General features: G+C 38.9%; 3 protein-coding genes across 3 annotated transcripts in view; 1 reads left to right on the forward strand and 2 right to left on the reverse strand.

Moving 5' to 3' along the window:
* The window catches only part of LOC144639190 (uncharacterized), a 41623-nt gene extending 33600 nt beyond the window's left edge, over positions 1-8023 (reverse strand). The window contains exons 1-2 of the mRNA XM_078498464.1: positions 7974-8023; positions 3614-3672 (exon numbers count right to left, since the gene is read on the reverse strand). The gene's annotated coding sequence lies outside the window, so the exon portion shown is untranslated. The remainder of the gene's footprint in view (positions 1-3613; positions 3673-7973) is intronic.
* LOC144639195 (uncharacterized) lies at positions 996-3940 on the reverse strand. The gene is made up of 2 exons (XM_078498469.1): positions 3758-3940; positions 996-3595 (listed from the first exon to the last, which is right to left on the reverse strand). Exon 2 carries the CDS (start codon positions 3449-3451, stop codon positions 2717-2719), a length of 735 nt encoding a protein of 244 aa, XP_078354595.1. The 5' UTR covers positions 3452-3595; positions 3758-3940; the 3' UTR covers positions 996-2716.
* A 1148-nt stretch (positions 8024-9171) lies between the features above and the next one.
* On the forward strand, positions 9172-14440 carry LOC144639189 (uncharacterized). The gene is made up of 2 exons (XM_078498463.1): positions 9172-9644; positions 13206-14440. The coding sequence occupies exons 1-2, from the start codon at positions 9464-9466 to the stop codon at positions 14126-14128; spliced, it is 1104 nt and encodes a 367-aa protein (XP_078354589.1). The 5' UTR covers positions 9172-9463; the 3' UTR covers positions 14129-14440.
* Positions 14441-18767: the final 4327 nt, after the last annotated feature.

An 18767-nucleotide genomic window follows, 5' to 3' on the forward strand; every position in this document is an offset into this window, starting at 1 on the left:
TTAAATTCTCCGACAGCCGTTCTCTCACCTTTCATATGGAAGTCCCCAGGGCTGCAAACGTTGTTGTTGTTTTCCTGATGTAACAGTGAATGGAAATAATGTCATGTTGGCTATCTTGGCCGATAGTATTGGATGATTTGGCGAAGGATATAAACTAACTAAAATTGGAAAGCAAGCAAACCTTAGATTTAGTTTCAATATGATAGAAATGAACTGATAGTAAACGCCAGAATCTTATCAGGCCCGAGAATGCTTCGATGTGCTTTTCGGGCGTATTGGGCGCCCGAAATTACCACGGACTTTCTCGGAATATTTCCGGTGATTTTTTTCGGTGATTTGTGGCACAAGCTTCAATTTTCCAACCGATACGTAAGTTGGGTTTGTCGTGTACGCATAATAATTCAATAATTTTCAGTTCTTCGTTAAATCTCTGGTGAATTTTCATTTCTTGTTACGTGTCCAGTTCCCACAGTTCTAACAACGTTTACAGTCAGCAGTGTTAACGTCTTGTATTTTGCGAAGCACACCAGCGCTATAAACTAGCGAAATGTTGTTTTTAGTCTTGAAGTTTGGGTGAATAAATTTGATTTAGGCTGGATAATATATCCGGAATATATTTTTCGTTAGCAGACAGATTGGCCTATAACCAAGAAGGGGGGTATGGATGGGGCTTAAAACTGACTTTTTACGGTTTGTCACTTTCCGTTGGGCACAACTCGATCCGCTGGGTTCAGGGCTACACACTTTCAAGTTTTTCCTTGACAACTCACGTTCTTTAAAAACCATCACGTCGTTTTTGTGAACCCGAGGAAAGCGCGTTAGGAGAGCCATCTATCGACAATTAGCATAACCCACTGACCGTAATCGCGCAATCTGATTGGCTTTACAGGTGTCGTTTTTTTAACAATTATCCTGTAGTGAGATCAAATATTAGGGGTATCAGATTGTTATTTATTCCATGACTGGGCAATGTTATACCAGCAGAACACATTTAATTGTCTATACCAATAATGATTTTGCTCCTCTTATATTGCATGCAACAGTTACTAATGGTTAACACGCTATAGATTCATCCTTAACAGTGCCTTTTAACATCGGTGCAGTCATAATACATTGGCTGATGCAACCTCAAAATCCAAACAACCATCAAATGATTGATGAGCTACTCTGCGAATGATTTGTGGCACAAGTGGGAATTTTAGTTTCCGGTTGATTAAGTCTTGCCCTGATATCGATGTTGTACTCGACGTACAGGACCAGTCTTAAAGCAACAGCAAAAAGTTGCAGAGGAGGTAATACTTTTTGAGAATTTGCTAGTAACACTCCCGGGAAAAATTATCCAGCAAAATCGAAACCAAATTATGTAATACTATTTTTAACTCTCAGAAAACTAATGGAATTTTTTAATTTTTTTAAATTTACTCTTATTATTCGTAGTATGTTTGTAATTGTAAGTCCAGTTTTATTATTTGTAACCATTTTTAATAGTAACCTAATTAAGCATTTTATTGTAAATAATATCGTATTCTAGCTTTTTATTGTAAATAATATATTTTTAGCATTCTAATTAGTTAAGCTGAGGGCCCCAAGTTTATCAGTAACTTAAGTAATGTTACTGTCACGGGTTACCCTCATTAAATAAAGAGGGTCCTGAAGGGGGGTTTTAAATCCCATTTCCCAGCCAAAATTTTTCCCAAATCCCATTTCCCAGCCTATTTTTTGCTCAAATCCCAGTCCCAGTGACGAAATTTTTGTAAATCCCAGTGAATGGAAAATCTGGGCTCGAACGCACTATACGTGCAGTAGTTGTGTTGTTTTAATTGTCCTAAATTACGTTTTTATTTCTGCTAGTTATCAATGCTGTTGAGTACATTACTTTTCAGTTATTCATTTGTTCGTTTGCCTAAAAGAGAATTGGAAATAAATTGATATTTTCTGATTCACTGAGCCTTTCTCAAATGCAACTACTCGTTCGATTACCCTGACTCGTGACAACGACTTACTATCACTTTTATTAAACATTTCTATTTGTTCGTAAGTCCGGAGAACAAATGGCGCCTTGTGTGAAAATTCCTGGGTCAACCAAATTTTCCCGACACTTCACATCCAAGTTAAGGAGGCACTAGCCGAAACTTTTCCTTCCCGAGCAAATTCTTGGCGAACAAGCAAGACAGGTATGGCGAGCGAACTGGCTTTGTGTACATATTTCGTGTGAGAACACACCAAAAGGACTGTAGTCAGGCTGGTCGCCGATTGGGCAGAATAATACAAAGGGAATACAAAAGATTTTTCTGCCCAATCAGGAGGCAGTATTCAGAGAGCTTTTTGAACTGGTCTGGTAAGACTCTTTCCCCAGGGGCACTTTCAGTCAATACAACTTTTATATGCTGATTTTTCCCTCGCAGTTTCGCGCTATTTTCTATCCGCATTTTCGCGTTTCCCTCGCCCCACTAACTGCCCCTGGGTCTCCAAGGATGCTCTGAATCCAGCACCGACTGAAGTTTATAATTTCACTCCAAACAAACAAAAGGTTAATAGAATAACTATTTGAAAATAAGCACCGAAAATTTTAAAAAGCATTTGTGACAGTTTAAGACCTCAGCGAAGCAAACGGACAAGGATGAAAGACGATTTCTTTTCAACATGCGAAATGTCCGAATTTAGATGGCAGAGAAAATGGCGGAGGCTGACTAGGATCCTTCAAAATGATCTATACTTATGTTTCCAGCTGGCTCTCGCGTTCAAAATGTGCGTAGGGCACAATAGGATGAGGTGAAGTGTTCATACAATAAGTAGTCGTGTTTACGACGTACTCCTCCCATGCAGTGTTTTTAAATTCGTCAAACAAGGTGCGGTTTCGGTAAGCAATGGGTGCCCTGTTTTGAATTTCTTGGACAAAGGCATGTAAATGAGTATCAAAATTTTCCTTCATCCTGGGGTAGTCACGGTGTTGGCCATTGTAGGCGGTTATAGGTACAAATAAAAGCGCTTGTCCTCGGAATTTCAGCTCCACCGAGCATATCACATGTAACTGCGAACTCCACCAGCTTTGTTTGTCGTATTTAGTGGGATAAGGTAAAATGTGGTCGATGGCTTTATGATGAAAAGCATTTAAGATAGCATCAATCCAAAATACAGGAACGACCATTGATGTTTCATTAATGCCACATAGCATTAGCCGTCTTTTAAAAATAAAATCGACGTCTAGGGAACCTGGGCAGATTCCAATTGCCGGCTCGTTATCCAAAAGCCATCGTTCAAAGGCTCTAAACGGAGTCAGTATTTTCATTTCTTGAGGAGTAAATGAGTTGAATTCGAGATCTACATCATCATCTAAGAAGATGTAATAATGGTAGCTACGCATTCTCTCCCTTGCAACAAAGTAAAGGATATTCCGTCCTGAGGTCCAAGTGCTTTCTGGGACAAATATATAAGAGATGTGTGATGCCATTTCTTCTTGACATTCTTTTCTGTAGCTTAGTACTATAACATCGCAGTTGCAAGTGTCGTTGTCTCCAATCCCTCCGGAAGAAGACAACAGGGCAGGGAGACATTGTTCGGTTTGAGTGAGATAAATGAATGGTTTTAAAGTTGACTTCTCTGTCGTTCTTACTGTAGTATTCGTTTTGGCTTGACTGAACTGAACTTGTTTTTGTACAACTCTTGGAGTAACTATTAAAAGAAAAAAAAAACACGAAAATTGATTAAATTGAGATCGTCTAAACACTGAACAAATTTCGAATGGTTTTGTTTTAACTTCGTCGGCGTGAATTTGTTTTCCTCTTGGGGTACCTATTTAACAGCAAAAACAAAGAAAAAGAAGATTTATTTTATTGAAATTACTGAACACTGATTCAGAACAAATTAATTTTAGCTTCACTGCCTTAAGAATATACTTATGGCCTCAACTGTTTACGTTACTTTGCATCTAAGACCTGGAACTCCCTACCTAACAATGTAAGATAAGGACCTACTTTAACTGCTTTTAAAAGACTCCTGAAAGTATTTAAAAGACTCCTGAAAGTAATCTCCTTTCAGACATAATGTTATATCAGGAGCCATAATCGGGGAGTATGGTTCCTGGGTATATTTATAACATAAAGCGCGCGCAAGCCCTTTCTAATTCCAATTAAGCCCATAGTTACCATGTCATTAAAATACAGCCAATCAGAATACAGGAAAGCCGTTGTATATTTAGCAATTATTCCACGAGTGCGCGTTGGATAATATGAGATAGCCAACGATGCGCGTAGCGCCGAGTTGGCTAAACGATCTCATATCGATCCAGCAAACGCGAGTGGAATAATTTTTTTATTAAAAACGCCCAAAGAATTGAAATTTTGAGCTCCCCAGCTGTTTTCTTTGACGCATATCGGCTGCCATATCATTGTAAATGGTATATGAGCTCATATACCATTGCCTGTTATAAACCAATCAAAAATCGGGAATTGCAATATACCATTGCTAGCTTTTACTCAACCAACCTTCCCATCGTGCGATGCGTTCTTATTCTCGACGAAATTTAGAAGGCGTATTTTGTATGGAATTGTATAAAATAGTTACACAACACTTTCACGTGGTAAACTTTAACAACGGTTAGAGACTGTTGTACTCTCTATTGTACTCGGCTCCGGCTTGTGCAGTATTGAAAATTTCGATTTCATTGTGCGGCCAGCAAGTGCGTGTTTTTGTAATAAAAACACGAATGAACAGACTCTAACCCTTTTAATATACAATCTAAGTACACTGCACGCAATCCACGACTTAACGAACTTCAAACAATAATGTTAATAAATTAGAAGTTAGTAGTACATAATTTAACACAGGACTAGATCAATAATATGGAAATCACTAATAAGCCGTACTTAAATAAAGCTTAAAATGTTTCATTAAATCGTTCATCAGTTGAGGTTGTTCATAAATACAGTCAGAGCGAGGAGCTTGTTCAAAGAAAGTCGGTGGCTTTCACAATCAAGCAACGAGCAAGTCAACCGCACACAAAATAGACTGATTTAGCAAGAGAACGGGAACATACGGCTTAATTGTGATTTCTATATTATTGATCTAGTTCCGTGTAATTATTATTGGATACGAGAGGTTAAAGCCAATGGAAAAAGGTTTTTTTTATCTTGGACATTTCATTTTGATGTAAATGAAGTCATAATGCGAGGAGGCGGGAAAATTTGTTGCGCGGTGTTCACTTCTTGAGTTGAATGAACCCGCGAGGAAAGCGAACAAGCAGAACAAGAGAGGTTGCTTTCGAAGATTTCCTCGAACAAGCAATATCTTTTTCTGGAAATTAAACGCCTTGTGCAAGTCGAACAAAGCAGGGGCCTGCATTGTACTTGTTTACGGCTCCACGGCTGTCATGAAGGCTATTATTACTGTTCTGAAATTAAAGCGAAATTAAGCTCAGAGTGCTGACTCTAAGGCCCGGGCCAACGTCGAACTTCACACGAGTCGAACCTAATGCAAATGACCAAATGCTATTGTTTTTGTCATTTGTATTACATTACGTAGGTTTGACTCATGTGAAGTTCGACGTTTGGGACAAATTTACCCCCAATACTCGAATTCCGGTTCTTTCAACTCGTTACGGATGCCCATTGATTACAGCAACGAACAGATCACGTATTTGGCAGCCATTTTCCACTCTTTATGATCGTGTTAGCGTTTCGGACGAGATACGTTTAATTTGCACTTTACTGTATACTGAAGGGCTAAAAAATCAGTAGACTATCAATTTTAACTTGTTAAATTAAATATTCAATCGACCCCGATAACTCGAAACCCCGCTAACTCGAACTGTTTTTGTTTTTTTTTTGTTTCTCTTCAGAGTTCGAGTTACCGGGTTCAACTGTGTTCATGTTCTCAAAAATATTAGCCTTTCCAGGCTTCTCTGTAATTCGAGTATAAATAAAGTTCATATATTTATTTATACCATGCCATAGAAAATACAGCCAATCAGAATACAGGAAAACCGTTGTATATTCGACGGTATTCAACTCAACCTTCCCATCGTGCGCTGCGATCTTATTCTCGACGAAATTTATTAAGCGTATTTTATATGGCATGGTATAAAATAGTTACACAACACTTTCTCGTGGTATACCATGGAATATCCCACTTGTCACTTGTATTTTCTTCGTATACACACTCGCCTAAAGGCTCGTGTGTATACCGCGAAAATACAAGTGACTCGTGGGATATTCCACGGTATACCACTCGAAAGCGTTGCATAACTAGTATGTATGTACGATATTGCGTGCCATGCCAATATAGGTTTTATCAATACATCTGTAAAGAATATAAAGGCGAAACGTGCATCCAATTACATTAACAGAAGAGCGAAATCCTAGATACGCCACAACCAAGCACGTAAACATTAGCCCTATGAAAAACTATCGGGTTGAAAGAATCCGGCACCCTCAATCCCCGACTAAGGCCATGGCCTACTACCATAAAGGCCTGGCTAAACTAGAATTAGTGTTGCGGATGCAAATGTTTCCCAGTTTAGCCACGCGGGAAACACGTGCTTCGGGAACAGATTTTGCTCCACGGAAACAAAAATGTTTCTGCCTCTAGTCAAAAACAATTTTGCATCCTGGAGACAAATTTTGCTTCAGAAACATATGTTGCCCAGTTAAGCCACCAAGCAAGCAATGTTGACTAGTTAATGATCATGCGTGACACTTTGGTCTTGGAACAGTGTTTCCTCGTGTAGAGACTCGGTTGAACTCGGGCAGCAAAAAAAAATCCTTGCTTTCCGCTAATTAAGCCACCGGAAACCCGACAAGGAACAATTTTTCAGCAACAAATTTTCCTAGTTTTGCCAGGCTTTGAGGGTTAAAGTTGCTTTATCGCAATAGAGAGAAATTTTTCAGTAGACAATTAATTACCTAAAAACCTCTGTTAAACCGTTAACTTTATTACTTTGAATACGGCTTTTCTTTACTGTGGTGACCCGGTAACATTAAATTCCTTCGGGCGACACGGCTCTGAAACGGCGACATGAAGGAGCTGAAATGACGACGAACGACGAGATGCTCCCATGAAATTACGACAGCGACAAAGAAAACTGAATGCAAAATCAACAGCGACATTGGCGCTTTTTCAAGAAGCGGCTTGTAGGCGAAATTACCTTTGCTGTAGATTTACCCTTTTATGTTCGTAATTTGCACTATGTGAAGACCATTATCGTGCTTTGAACGAATGCAATCTTGCGCTGTAACATTTCATTTTCAGGTAGAAAAGTAATTCACTCCATGTTCTCTCTGAACTAGATCAGAATAAAGGAAAAATTCGTCTTAGCTCCTTCAGTTTTTCAAAGTTTAATGGGCATGTTCAAAATAGGTGAGACAATTATGCCTTTCTCCAAAAGTAACGAAGTATTTCGTTTTGAAAGCGTCTAGAAATCATGTACTAAAAGATCCTCAGCAAGTCTTGAATTCCGTCCACCCTGCTACTAAACGTCTAGTATTTTGTCAAAATTCTAGTGTACTAACATATGCTCAGTCTTGCAGTCTAGAGTAAATTAAGCGGCAAATCATATCGCGCAGAATTTTTGCATCCATAGTATGTTGTCGTATAAAATAGTACTGAATTATAATTATAAAAGTTATGGTGCAGAAATTCTGCATGGCGTAGCTCAACTTCAGTGTATTGAACGTAGTTTTTTCTGTAAATGTTCAGTGTACAATTCTGTTGAGAATAAATATCAGGAGTTATGACAACCGTCTGAAACTTTGCCTTCAGTGTGTTAACTGGGAATGACTCCTTCAAATTGTAATCTTGCCGTCGAATATTTTCATTTTCTGGCGAGAAATGGGATTTATGTTGTGTGAAAATATTACTTTTCGGCTGAACTCTAGATTTTGGAAAAACCCACTTTATTTGGAACCCGTTTCTGCTTTTGCTTACAAATAGTACTACAGCGTCTTAAGTATTGCTAACAAATTCTCAGTAAGTCTTACCTTCTCTGTAGTTTGTGTCTTTTGTTCCAAGCCCGGTTCTGTAAGTCGCGTACAACATCAAAAGCAGGGCAAGGCTAAATATCAACAGCAAACGAGCATCCCTTTTCGTGCAACAAATCCATCGCAGACGAGCTCCTGTTGTAGAAACCGACTGGTTGATGTTTGGCTTTTGAGGCTGCATTAGTCAATGCGTTTGGACTGCACCGATGGTAAAATTGAATGAAAGCACGGTTTTGGATAAATCTATATCGTGTTAGCAATCAGTTGTTGTTGCAAAGATGAGAGGAACAAGGCAATTAAATAGATTCTTATTGTATGAATAACACCGAAAGAAAAACTGATAAGCAGAATAGATAGCAATCTGCTAACCCGATATCTGATCATGTACATAATTTATTTTTTGAATATGGTCAATATGACGCCATTTGACCATTTAAGGTCACCGAAACATGCAACTTTCGTTACTCGTAGCACGCATTTAAGGCCCCGTCCGCAATAATGCGGATAAATTTGAAAACGCATTATGTGGCATTAATACAAGAGGTAACAGGAGCACAGTTTCACAGTCTCTCTGTAAATACCCAAATAAGCTCCGCTAATTTTTTGGTAAAGGTGCGGCGCTTATTCGAGAGCGGCAGTTATTCCAGTAGCGGCGCTTAATCGATCATAAACCGAGTGGGGTCTGGTGCCCTCAGTTCATACTCTACCTTGCGTTTTCTTGTTGTCGGTAGGACATTGAAGGTCACGTATGTTGATTGGCTTAAAACTGGTCATCTTTTACCGCCCACTTGAAGTTGCCTCAACGGGGGAAGGGGAATGGGACGGAGGAAATGTTTGAAATTGCTTGCTACTTGAGGAATTAAAATTACGTGCGTTATACGCGATTTTCTTTATGTTTAAGTCAACAAAGAATCATCGCTTGGACCACAGAGGAAAAAAGAATAGCTGGGCAATTAGAAATGACCAGTACGAGATAAAAAATGAAAGAGTCACGTTATATTTTATGGGTTTTAATAGTAGAAAGAAAACAACTCTGACATCTTTACTTTCAAAGTCTTCTATATCGGATGTCACGCGTCAACATGACGAACTTTTTGTTGGTTGGTTGGCTAAGCCGGAGAAAAAGAAAATACGTTTTCAAATTTATCCGCATAATTGTGTACGGGGCCTAAAATGCGTGCTACGGGTAACGAATGTTGCGTGTTTCGGCGACCATAAAAAAAATATATGGTCAAGCGATGTCATATTGACCAAAACTTCAAGTTATGTACATGATCAGATATTGGGGTAGCAGGTTGCTATCTATTCCGCTCATCGATTTTTCTTGAGGTGTAACTTATACCATAGGAGTCTATTTAATTGCCTGTACCAATAGCCAGCTTGTTCTTCTCATCTTTGCAACGGCTACTTATTGCTAACACACCATAGATTTATTCCAAAACGGGGTTTTGTTCAATTTTAACATCGGTGCAGTCCAAACGCATTGACTAATGCAGCCTCAAAAGCCAAACATCAACCAGTCGGTTTCTACAACAGGAGCTCGTCTGCGATGGATTTGTTGCACGAAAAGGGATGCTCGTTTGCTGTTGATATTTAGCCTTGCCCTGCTTTTGATGTTGTACGCGACTTACAGAACCGGGCTTGGAACAAAAGACACAAACTGCAGAGAAGGTAAGACTAACTGAGAATTTGTTAGCAATAATTAAGACGCTGTAGTACTATTTGTTAGTAACAGCAGAAACGGGTTCCAAATAAAGTGGGTTTTTCCAAAACCTAGAATTCAGCCAAAAAATAATATTTTCACACAACATAGATCTTATTTCTCGCCAGAAAATGAAAATATTCGACGGCAAGATTACAATTTGAAGGAGTCATTCCCTGTTAACACACTGAAAGCACAGTTTCAAACGGTTGTCATAACTTCTGATATTTATTCTCAACAGAATTGTACACTGAACATTTACAGAAAAAACTACGTTCAATACACTGAAGTTGAGCTACGCCATGCAGAATTTCTGCACCATAACTTTTATAATTATAATTCAGTACTATTCTATACGACAACATACTATGGATGCAAAAATTCTGCGCGATATGATTTGCCGCTTAATTGTCTCTAGACTGTAAGACTGAGAATATGTTAGTAACACTAGAATTTTTGAAAAAATACTAGACGCTTAGTAGCAGGTTGGACGGAATTCAACACTTGCTGAGGATCTTTTAGTGTTTCTAGACGCTTTCAAAACGCAATACTTCGTTACTTTTGAAGGAGGGCATTATTGTCTCACCTATTTTGGACATGTTCATAAAACTTTGAAAAACGGAAGGAGCTAAGACGAATTTTTCCTTTATTCTGATCTAGTTTAAAGAGAACATGAAGTGAATTACTTTTCTACCTGAAAATGAAATGTTAGAGCGCAGGATTGCATTCGTTCAAAGCACGAGAATGGTCTTCACAACGTGCAAGTTAGGAACGTAAAAGGGTAAATCTACAGCAAAGGTAATCTCGCCTACAAGCCGCTTCTTGAAAAAGCGCCAATGTCGCTGTCGATTTTGCTTTCAGTTTTGTTAGTCGCTGTTGTAATTTCATGGGAGCATCTCTTCGTTCGTCGTCATTTCAGCTCCTTCATGTCGCCGTTTCAAAGCCGTGTCGCCCAAAGGAATTTAATCCTTCAGGGTCACCACGATAAAGAAAAGCCGTATTCAAAGTTATAAAGAAACCAGAGGTTTTTAGGTATTTAATTGTCTACTGAAAAATTTCTCTCTATTGCGATAAAGCAACTTTAACCCTCAAAGCCTGGCAAAACTAGGAAAATTTGCTGCGGAAAATTATTCCTTGTCGGGTTTCTGGTGGCTTAATTAGCGGAAAGCAAGGAATTTTTTTTGCTGCCCGAGTTTCACTGAGTGCATGGCTACACGAGGAAACACTGTTCCGAGAACAAAGTGTCACGCATGATCATTAACTAGTCAACATTGTTTCCATGGTGGCTTAACTGGGCAACATATGTTTCGGAAGCAAAATTTGTCTCCAGGATGCAAAATTGTTTTTGACTAGAGGCAGAAACATTTTTGTTTCCGTGGAGCAAAATCTGTTTCCGAAACACGTGTTTCCCGCGTGGCTAAACTGGGAAACATTTGCGTCCGCAACAATATTTCTAGTTTAGCCAAGCCTTTATGGTAGTAGGCCATGGCCTTAGTCGGGGATTCAGTGTGCCCGATCCTTTCAACCCGATAGTTTTTCATAGGGCTAATGTTTACGTGCTTAGTTGTGGCGTATCTAGAATTTCGCTGTTCTGTTAATGTAAAGATGCACGTTTTGCCTATATATTATTTACAGATGTATCGATAAAACCTATATTGGCATGGCACGCAATACATAAATATTTGAACTTTATTTATCAAATTACAGAGTATAGCCTGGAAAGGCTAATATCTTTGAGAACATGAATACAGTCAACTCTCGCCTTGCGGACACCCCGCTATTGCGGACACTCGCAATTACGGACAAAATCCAGATCCCCAACGAACAAGGTTTGACTGGAAATGACTCCCGCTATTACGGACTCTCGCTATAACGGACACTAAACGACGCCCCGAGCGTGTCCGCTATAGCGAGAGTTGACTGTAGTATAAAAAAGAAAAAAAGGGGGATCTAATTACACCTATTTAAATAAAAAATGTTAAATTAAGAATTGGTTCATGCTAACCTGCGTATTTCGAGTTACGGATGGACGCGGGAAGTATCGAGAACACGAAAGAAGCGTAAGAGTTAGCTTCTAGCTAGCTCTAGCTTCTTGAGTGCTCTCCACACTTCCAATCCATAACTCGAAATACGCACAGCTAAAAGCATGAACCAATTCTCTTATAGCACAACGACTACAAAGTAGGCTGAAAACAGCAAATTTGGCATGAGCTTTGAAATACAAGAAATACAGCAATCAGCCTTCTCTAAAACCAAAAAGAAATGTTTGAAGGTACTTGTGAATGTACAAAAACATCGACTGAATGAAACCAAGCTGTTATGAGTTTCTGATGAAACGCGAAGACCGGAAAACTGACAACTAAATTTTATTCAGTGTACCGATAAAAATCAGGCTCAACACTTCAGTAAAGTCAGACCTTTGAAGCTTGGTCTTGTCTTTTTTACGCCAAGTTAAAACTTGTTAGGCCCGGGCCAAACGTCGAACTTCACATGAGTCGAACTTAATGCAAATGACCAAAAACAATCAGCACTATGAGCTTAATTTCGCTTCAATTTCAGAATAGTAATAATAATAGCCTTCATGCTGTGGAGCCGTAAACAAGTAAAAAGCAGGCCCCTGCTTTGTTCGACTTGCACAAGGCGTATAATTTCCAGAAAAACAACTCCAATGATTCTTAAATGATTTACCATTTTTTGGTTGTTAAATGTCAACCGTGACCAATTTTTTGCTTGGTATTCCACGCCGCCAAAACATTCTCAGTGACGTGAAACATCAGGTGAGAAATCAGTGGCGTGAAACATCAAATGCAAACACCGCCACTATTCGCATTTCACACGCATGCGGTCATTGATATTTAAATCTTTCTGAGAAAACAAAACTTTGGGTGACATCTTTATTGGCAACGGCTTGATTGACATAGACTCACACCGTTTCCAGGCACTGTTATGTCTCCAAAGAAAAGTGCCGACTTCCCCCCTCCCCCCCTTGGCGTCAACCAAAACAGCTGGGAACCTCAAAATTAGCAATTCTTTGGGCGTTTTTAATAAAACAATTATTCCACTCGTGTTTGCTGGATATGAGATTGTTTAGCGAACTCGGCGCTACGCGCATCGTTGGCTATCTACCATCTCATATGCAACGCGCGCTCGTGGAATAATTGCTAAATATACAACGGCTTTCCTGTATTCTGATTGGCTGTATTTTAATGACATGGTTACTATGATCGCTTAATAGGAATTAGAAAGGGCTTGCGCGCGCTCTATGTTATAAATATACCCAGGAGCGATAGTCCCGGATATGGCTTTTGATATAACATTATGTCTGAAAGGAGATTACTTTCGGAGTCGATCTTCTAAAACCAGTTAAAGTAGGCCCTTATCTTACATTGTTAGGTAGGGAGCTCCAAACAGAGTTGAGGCCATAATTATGTTCTTAAGGCAGTGAAGCTAAAATTAATTTGATCGAAATCAGTGTTCAGATGATTTTAATAAAATAAATCTTCTTTTTCTTTGTTTTTGCTGTTAAATAGGTACTCCAATGGGAAAACAAATTCACGCCAGTGAAGATAAAACAAAACCATTCATTTATCTCACTCAAACCGAACAATGTCTCCCTGCAAAGTTGTCTTCTTCTAGAGGGATAGGAGACAGCGACACTTGCAACTGCGATGTTATAGTACTAAGTTACAAAAAAGAATGTCAAGAAAAAAAGCCGTCACACATCTCATATATATTTGTCACAGAAAGCACTTGGACCTCAGGAAGGAATATCCTTTACTTTATTGCAAGGGCGAGAATGCGTCGCTACCATTATTACATCTTCTTAGATGATGATGTAGATCTTGAATTCAACTCATTTACCCCTCAAGAAATGAAGAAGCTGACTCCATTTAGAGCCTTTGAACGATGGCTTTTGGATAACGAGCCGGCTATTGGAAACTGTCCAGGTTCCCGGGAAGACGTCGATGTAATTTTTAAAACACGGCGAATGCTTTGTGGCATTAATGAAACATCAATGGTCGTTCCTGTAATGTGTTTTGATGCTATCTTAAATGCTTTTCATCATAAAGCCATCGACCACATTTTACCTTATCCCACTAAATACGACAAGGAAAGCTGGTGGAGCTCCCAGTTACATGTAATATGCTCGGTGGAGCTGAAATTCCGCGGACAAGCGCTTGTATGTGTACCTATAACCGTCCACAATGGCCAACACCGTGACTACCCCAGGATGAAGGGAAATTTTGATGCTCAAGTACATGCATTTGTCCAAGAAATTCAAAACAGGGCACCCATTGCTTACCGAAACCGCACCTTATTTGACAAATTAAAAAACACTTCGATTGAGGAGTACGTCTTAAACACGACTACTTATTGTATGAACACTGCTCCTCGTCCTATTGTGCCATACTCACATTTTGAACGCGAGAGCCAGCTGGAAGCAAAAGTATAGATCGTGTTAAAAGGATTTTGCTTCTAACGCCTGAAAGACACATTCGGTTGGAATGAAGCTATGGCTTTGCAATTTAGATCCAAAGAAGTGCAATCATTAACCCTATTCAGACCGGGATCACAGGCATGTTTTCCCAAATTTGTAATTTCCGTGTTTTTATTAATGAGAATTAACTGCAATTTCATTATTTTTACCTTGTTACGGGTTTTAAGCACAGTTTTATTGATTTTGAGTACGTTGCAGTAATTTTGGGTGGTTTTCTGGCGTTTTGGAAAAATTTTGAAATCCAAGATGGCGGCTGTTTTGACATCATGATGCAATTGTCACGTGATATGACATCATCATCTCACGTGACGTATACCAAAAGAAAGATTTTTGGACATACTATACGTCCTATAAGATTCATTGTGAATGCTTGAAGTTACATGGGGGGGGGGGGGGGGGGGGTTGGCGGCTTTTGAAGTTGTCCCCGGTCCCAGAAGGTCCAGGAAAGCCCCGTCTGAATAGGGTTAACTTAAGTTTCATAACGAGTGTTTGGCAAAACTTAATAAATTAAACTTCATTCATGTCGGAACACACTCCCTTTAAAGCTGAAGACGCAAGGTGGGGTGTGGTAAAGGAACGCCAATTTGAAAGGGACTGGGATGCTCGTCCTCTTGCTTAGGGGGATGTTCAGGACAGAATTCTAATTTTATCTTCATGGTCTGACTCGTTTTGTGTTTTACACAAAGAAACAAAAAGCGCCGTCATTCTGTATTGAGCAGTCTAGAACGATAAGGCATAAAATGGACTCTTTTAGGGATCAAAGCCAGAAAGCCTCAGTCATGCCCATGCAGATTGGTCCCCTTTGAAGGTTTTAGTTTAATTCTCCGACAACCGTTCCCTCCCCTTTCATATGGAAGTCCTCCAGCATTTTACTGTTTGTCACTTTCCATTAGGTACAACTACATCTGATGGGTTCAGGGCTACACACTTTCAAGTTTTTCCTTGACAACTCTCGTTCTTTAAAAACTATCACGTCGTTTTCTTGAACCCGAGGAAAGCGCGTTAGGAGAGATCTATCGACAATTACCATAACCCACTGACCGTCTATTATGTAATCGCGCAATCTGATTGGCTTCACAGGTGCCGTCTTTTTAACAATTATTCTGTAGTGAGATCAGATATAAGGGGTATCAGTTTGTTATTTATTTCATGACTCGGCAATGTTATACCGGCAGAACACATTTAATTGCCTATACCAATAATGATTTTGCTCCTCTTATATTGCAAGCAACAGTTACTAATGGCTAACACGCTACAGATTCATCCATCGGTGCAGTCCAAAATACATTGGCTGATGCTACCTCAAAATCCAAACAACCATCAAATGACTGATGTGCTACTCTGCGAATGTTTTGTGGCATAAGAGGGAATTTTAGTTTCCTGTTGATTTAGTCTTTCCCTGATATCGATGTTGTACTCGACGTACAGGACAAGTCTTAAAACAACAGAAAAAAGTTGTAGAGGAGGTAATACTTTTTGAGAATTTGCTAGTAATACTCCCGGGGAAAATTATCGAGCAAAATCGAAACCAAATTCAATCGAACACAGCCAGTTACAACCGAACACCAATCGTTCGATTGGGGTCGGTAATCGAACAAAATCAAATATCTACAGTGGAACCTCGATTTAACAAACCTCTATATAACGAAGCCCTCGATACGACGAACGTTTTTATTCAGCGCTGCCAAAATTACAGTGAAATGTATAGAACATAACTTCGGTATAACGAACCTCTATTTTTAGCGACATCCTTGTTATAGCGAACACAATCCAGAAGCCCAAACGTATAAAATATACCTCGATATAACGAATAAATGTCAACGTGTGACGCAAGATGAATACGAAACAAACCAACAAGGATGAAATTTCTTTAATCCTGTAACATGAGGGTAACAGCTCATTACAGCTATAAACATACTCACATACAAACACAAAAAACCTAAACAGATCGACTTAACCCTCGGACGTACAAGCAAACTCACACCCCCACCATCGTACAAGGGTGGGGGGAGGGGTGGATGGAACCCCTCCCCGGAGTTTTCGTTATATTAAGGCGTAGCGAAATTATTTTGCACTGAGAAGAAAGCCCTTAGCTTACTCTACAAGATGACATAATTTTAATTGGCTGTGACGTCATATGACGTCACGCGACGTCATTAGAGCCGCCATCTTGGATCCGCCATCTTGGATTTCATCATTTTCTTAGAAAGTCCCAAAATAACGTAAATTGATGCAAAATCAAGCCAGAATGCTTATGGAATGTAAAAATAAACAAATCTTGCACTTCTGTTTCAAAAAACTGGAAAAATAAAAAAAATGTTAAAAATTACGATTTTTTGCAAGACCTGCTTGTATTTGTGACGTTGCCATGGCAACGTCAAATGTCATGGACACATGGTTGACATATCGAAATTTCCGCAAAGGATGAATGAACAGCTACTGAACGTTTGAGCAGTGTAGAGTAATTGCTTTTTTCAAAATTTAGAAAAAACCTTATGCGGGGGGGGGGGGGGGGTGGCATCCACCCAACCCTCCCTTGTCTGTCCGAGGGTTAATCATCTTTGTGTCTTGTAAGTTATATTTTTTCTTTATCTTTGAAGGCTTCTTGTGGTTAAGAAGGACTAAATAGCAAGACTTTCTAGTCCAATACCCAGGTTTCTTCGTTTACCAACAACTTCCACTGATATTTGTCCTCTATGCTTTAGAAATAAGTGGAAGATACGGCACATGGCCCACGATACAAATCTGATACGATACGATCTGAAGCGTTTTGTTTACAATGTTCATTTTGAGGAATTTCTTAAAATGGAAGACGCATTTTTACGAAGGAAAAAAAGGTCATTGGCATTAATCGTTTATTAGCGTCTTAATTTATGTTTGTTTTTAAGTAGTTTTATTTGCCTGTCCCGTTCAGCTTTTAAAGATACAAAGCTGTACTTATTTAATGATTGACACATTTTCTTTTGTTATTCAACAACCTTTATTTAACTTACAACCCTGTTGAAGAGCTTGATAATGTAGCAGGGAAGAGCGGAGCTGATGAATTGAATTTACGATTTTTAATGCGGGATTTATCTGTATAAATACCTTCTTTCAGGGATTTATACAAATTAATACCTCAAACGAGGGATGTCTCTGTATAATCTGTTAAACCTCTCATTAATATTCTAGGCGTTGACTAATCTTTTCTTGACCAAATCAAACCCTTGATTGGACAGATTAAGCTCTACATTTCCAACAATAAAGTTTTCAAAGCAAACTTATATAAAACAATTCAAGACATATAGGCAGCCCAAACATATCTTAGGTTTACCTTTCCTAAAAGTTTAAGCTTTTTGAAATTTAAAGAAAAAAAGCAAAATCGACATGAGCGATTCGCTGAGCTCAGTTGAAATTGTCGCTGCATATGGCCTCAGTTAAAAATTCCTTCTGCTTGATTATCCTGTTTGAATACAACAACAACGCGCGTCTTCATTTTTGAAAACATGGCATTCCTAAACGTTTCCTAACAACTTATCTGGAGTACGGTTTCGCTAAGAAGCTTCAGTCGCAATGACCATGTTCTTGTCGTTGGTTGAACTCCGGCTTCGTAAAATGTCTTTGCCTTTTTCTGGAGGTTTTTCTTCACACGTTGCTTTTATGAGGCTGCAGTGACGAGAAAAACTATACAGCGGTTATCCAATTACATAAACATGGAATTCTCCATTTTGCTTTCAAGAAAATTTCCAATTTCTCTTCGGTTTCGTCGCTCTACGTTTGTTTACATCTGTGGAAAGGCATGGCGGCAGATTATTTTAATACTGATCAAGCTTTAGAAATGGTTTTGCGGGCTAGAAGTGATCTTTAGGACAAAGAAAGCTCGGAAGACGATTTTGACGATCGTGGAAACTGTATCTGGCTCGATTCAACCTTTGCCACCATGTCACGGGTCTTCGCTGCTAGAAAAGGGAATAGAGCTTGTTTATCTTCTTTAATGTCTTAGACGAAGTTTAAAAATGGTTGATTGGACATTTTGGCCAAGTTAAATTGACAGGTGCGATTCGAAGCTCACTGGAAGCTGTCCTAGGAGCTGCTACCACGTGTTTTTCCCTATGTTATACTAGAGTGAAAGTCACATTATTTTGTATATAGGAAATCGCTGTTAGCTAAATGATTGTGCTAAATGAATAACATGTGAACTGGCCTTTTTGATGATGTATACATTGGCTAGAAAAAATGTAAAACATCTTGAGAAAATTCGTTCAAACCTAAAAGTTTTTATTTTAATTTGCATATTTGCATAAATCATGTATGTTTATCGGTTGTCATGGAGACGGAAATAAATTATTTGTTTATGTTTTGGATCAAAAAATGTTCAGAATTTTATAAGCTTTCTAACCAAATATAACATGTGTATATTACTGTGAAGTTTACTCCTTGATAAAAGCCTTTTGTTCTGTAGCCTTGAGAACCATTTTCTGTCTAAAAAATATTCAGTCTGAAAAGGGTTAAGTTCCCCTGATAAATTTCACTCCAAACAAACAAAAGGTTAATAGAATAACTATTTAAAAAAAAGCACCGAAAATTTTATAAAGCATTATCGGTGGAATTTTAA

This window comes from Oculina patagonica, chromosome 14 (genome assembly GCF_052425735.1).
Source record: "Oculina patagonica isolate OP01 chromosome 14, crgOcupat, whole genome shotgun sequence".
Taxonomy (NCBI): Eukaryota; Metazoa; Cnidaria; class Anthozoa; order Scleractinia; family Oculinidae; genus Oculina; species Oculina patagonica.

Bases quoted from the DNA above. Each gene is read 5' to 3' on its own strand.
- LOC144639189 (XM_078498463.1), top strand. From the start codon at position 9,464: ATGCAGCCTCAAAAGCCAAACATCAACCAGTCGGTTTCTACAACAGGA. The intron at 9,645-13,205 runs GTAAGACTAACT...GCTGTTAAATAG, and splicing joins AGACACAAACTGCAGAGAAG to GTACTCCAATGGGAAAACAA.
- LOC144639195 (XM_078498469.1), bottom strand. From the start codon at position 3,451: ATGGCATCACACATCTCTTATATATTTGTCCCAGAAAGCACTTGGACC.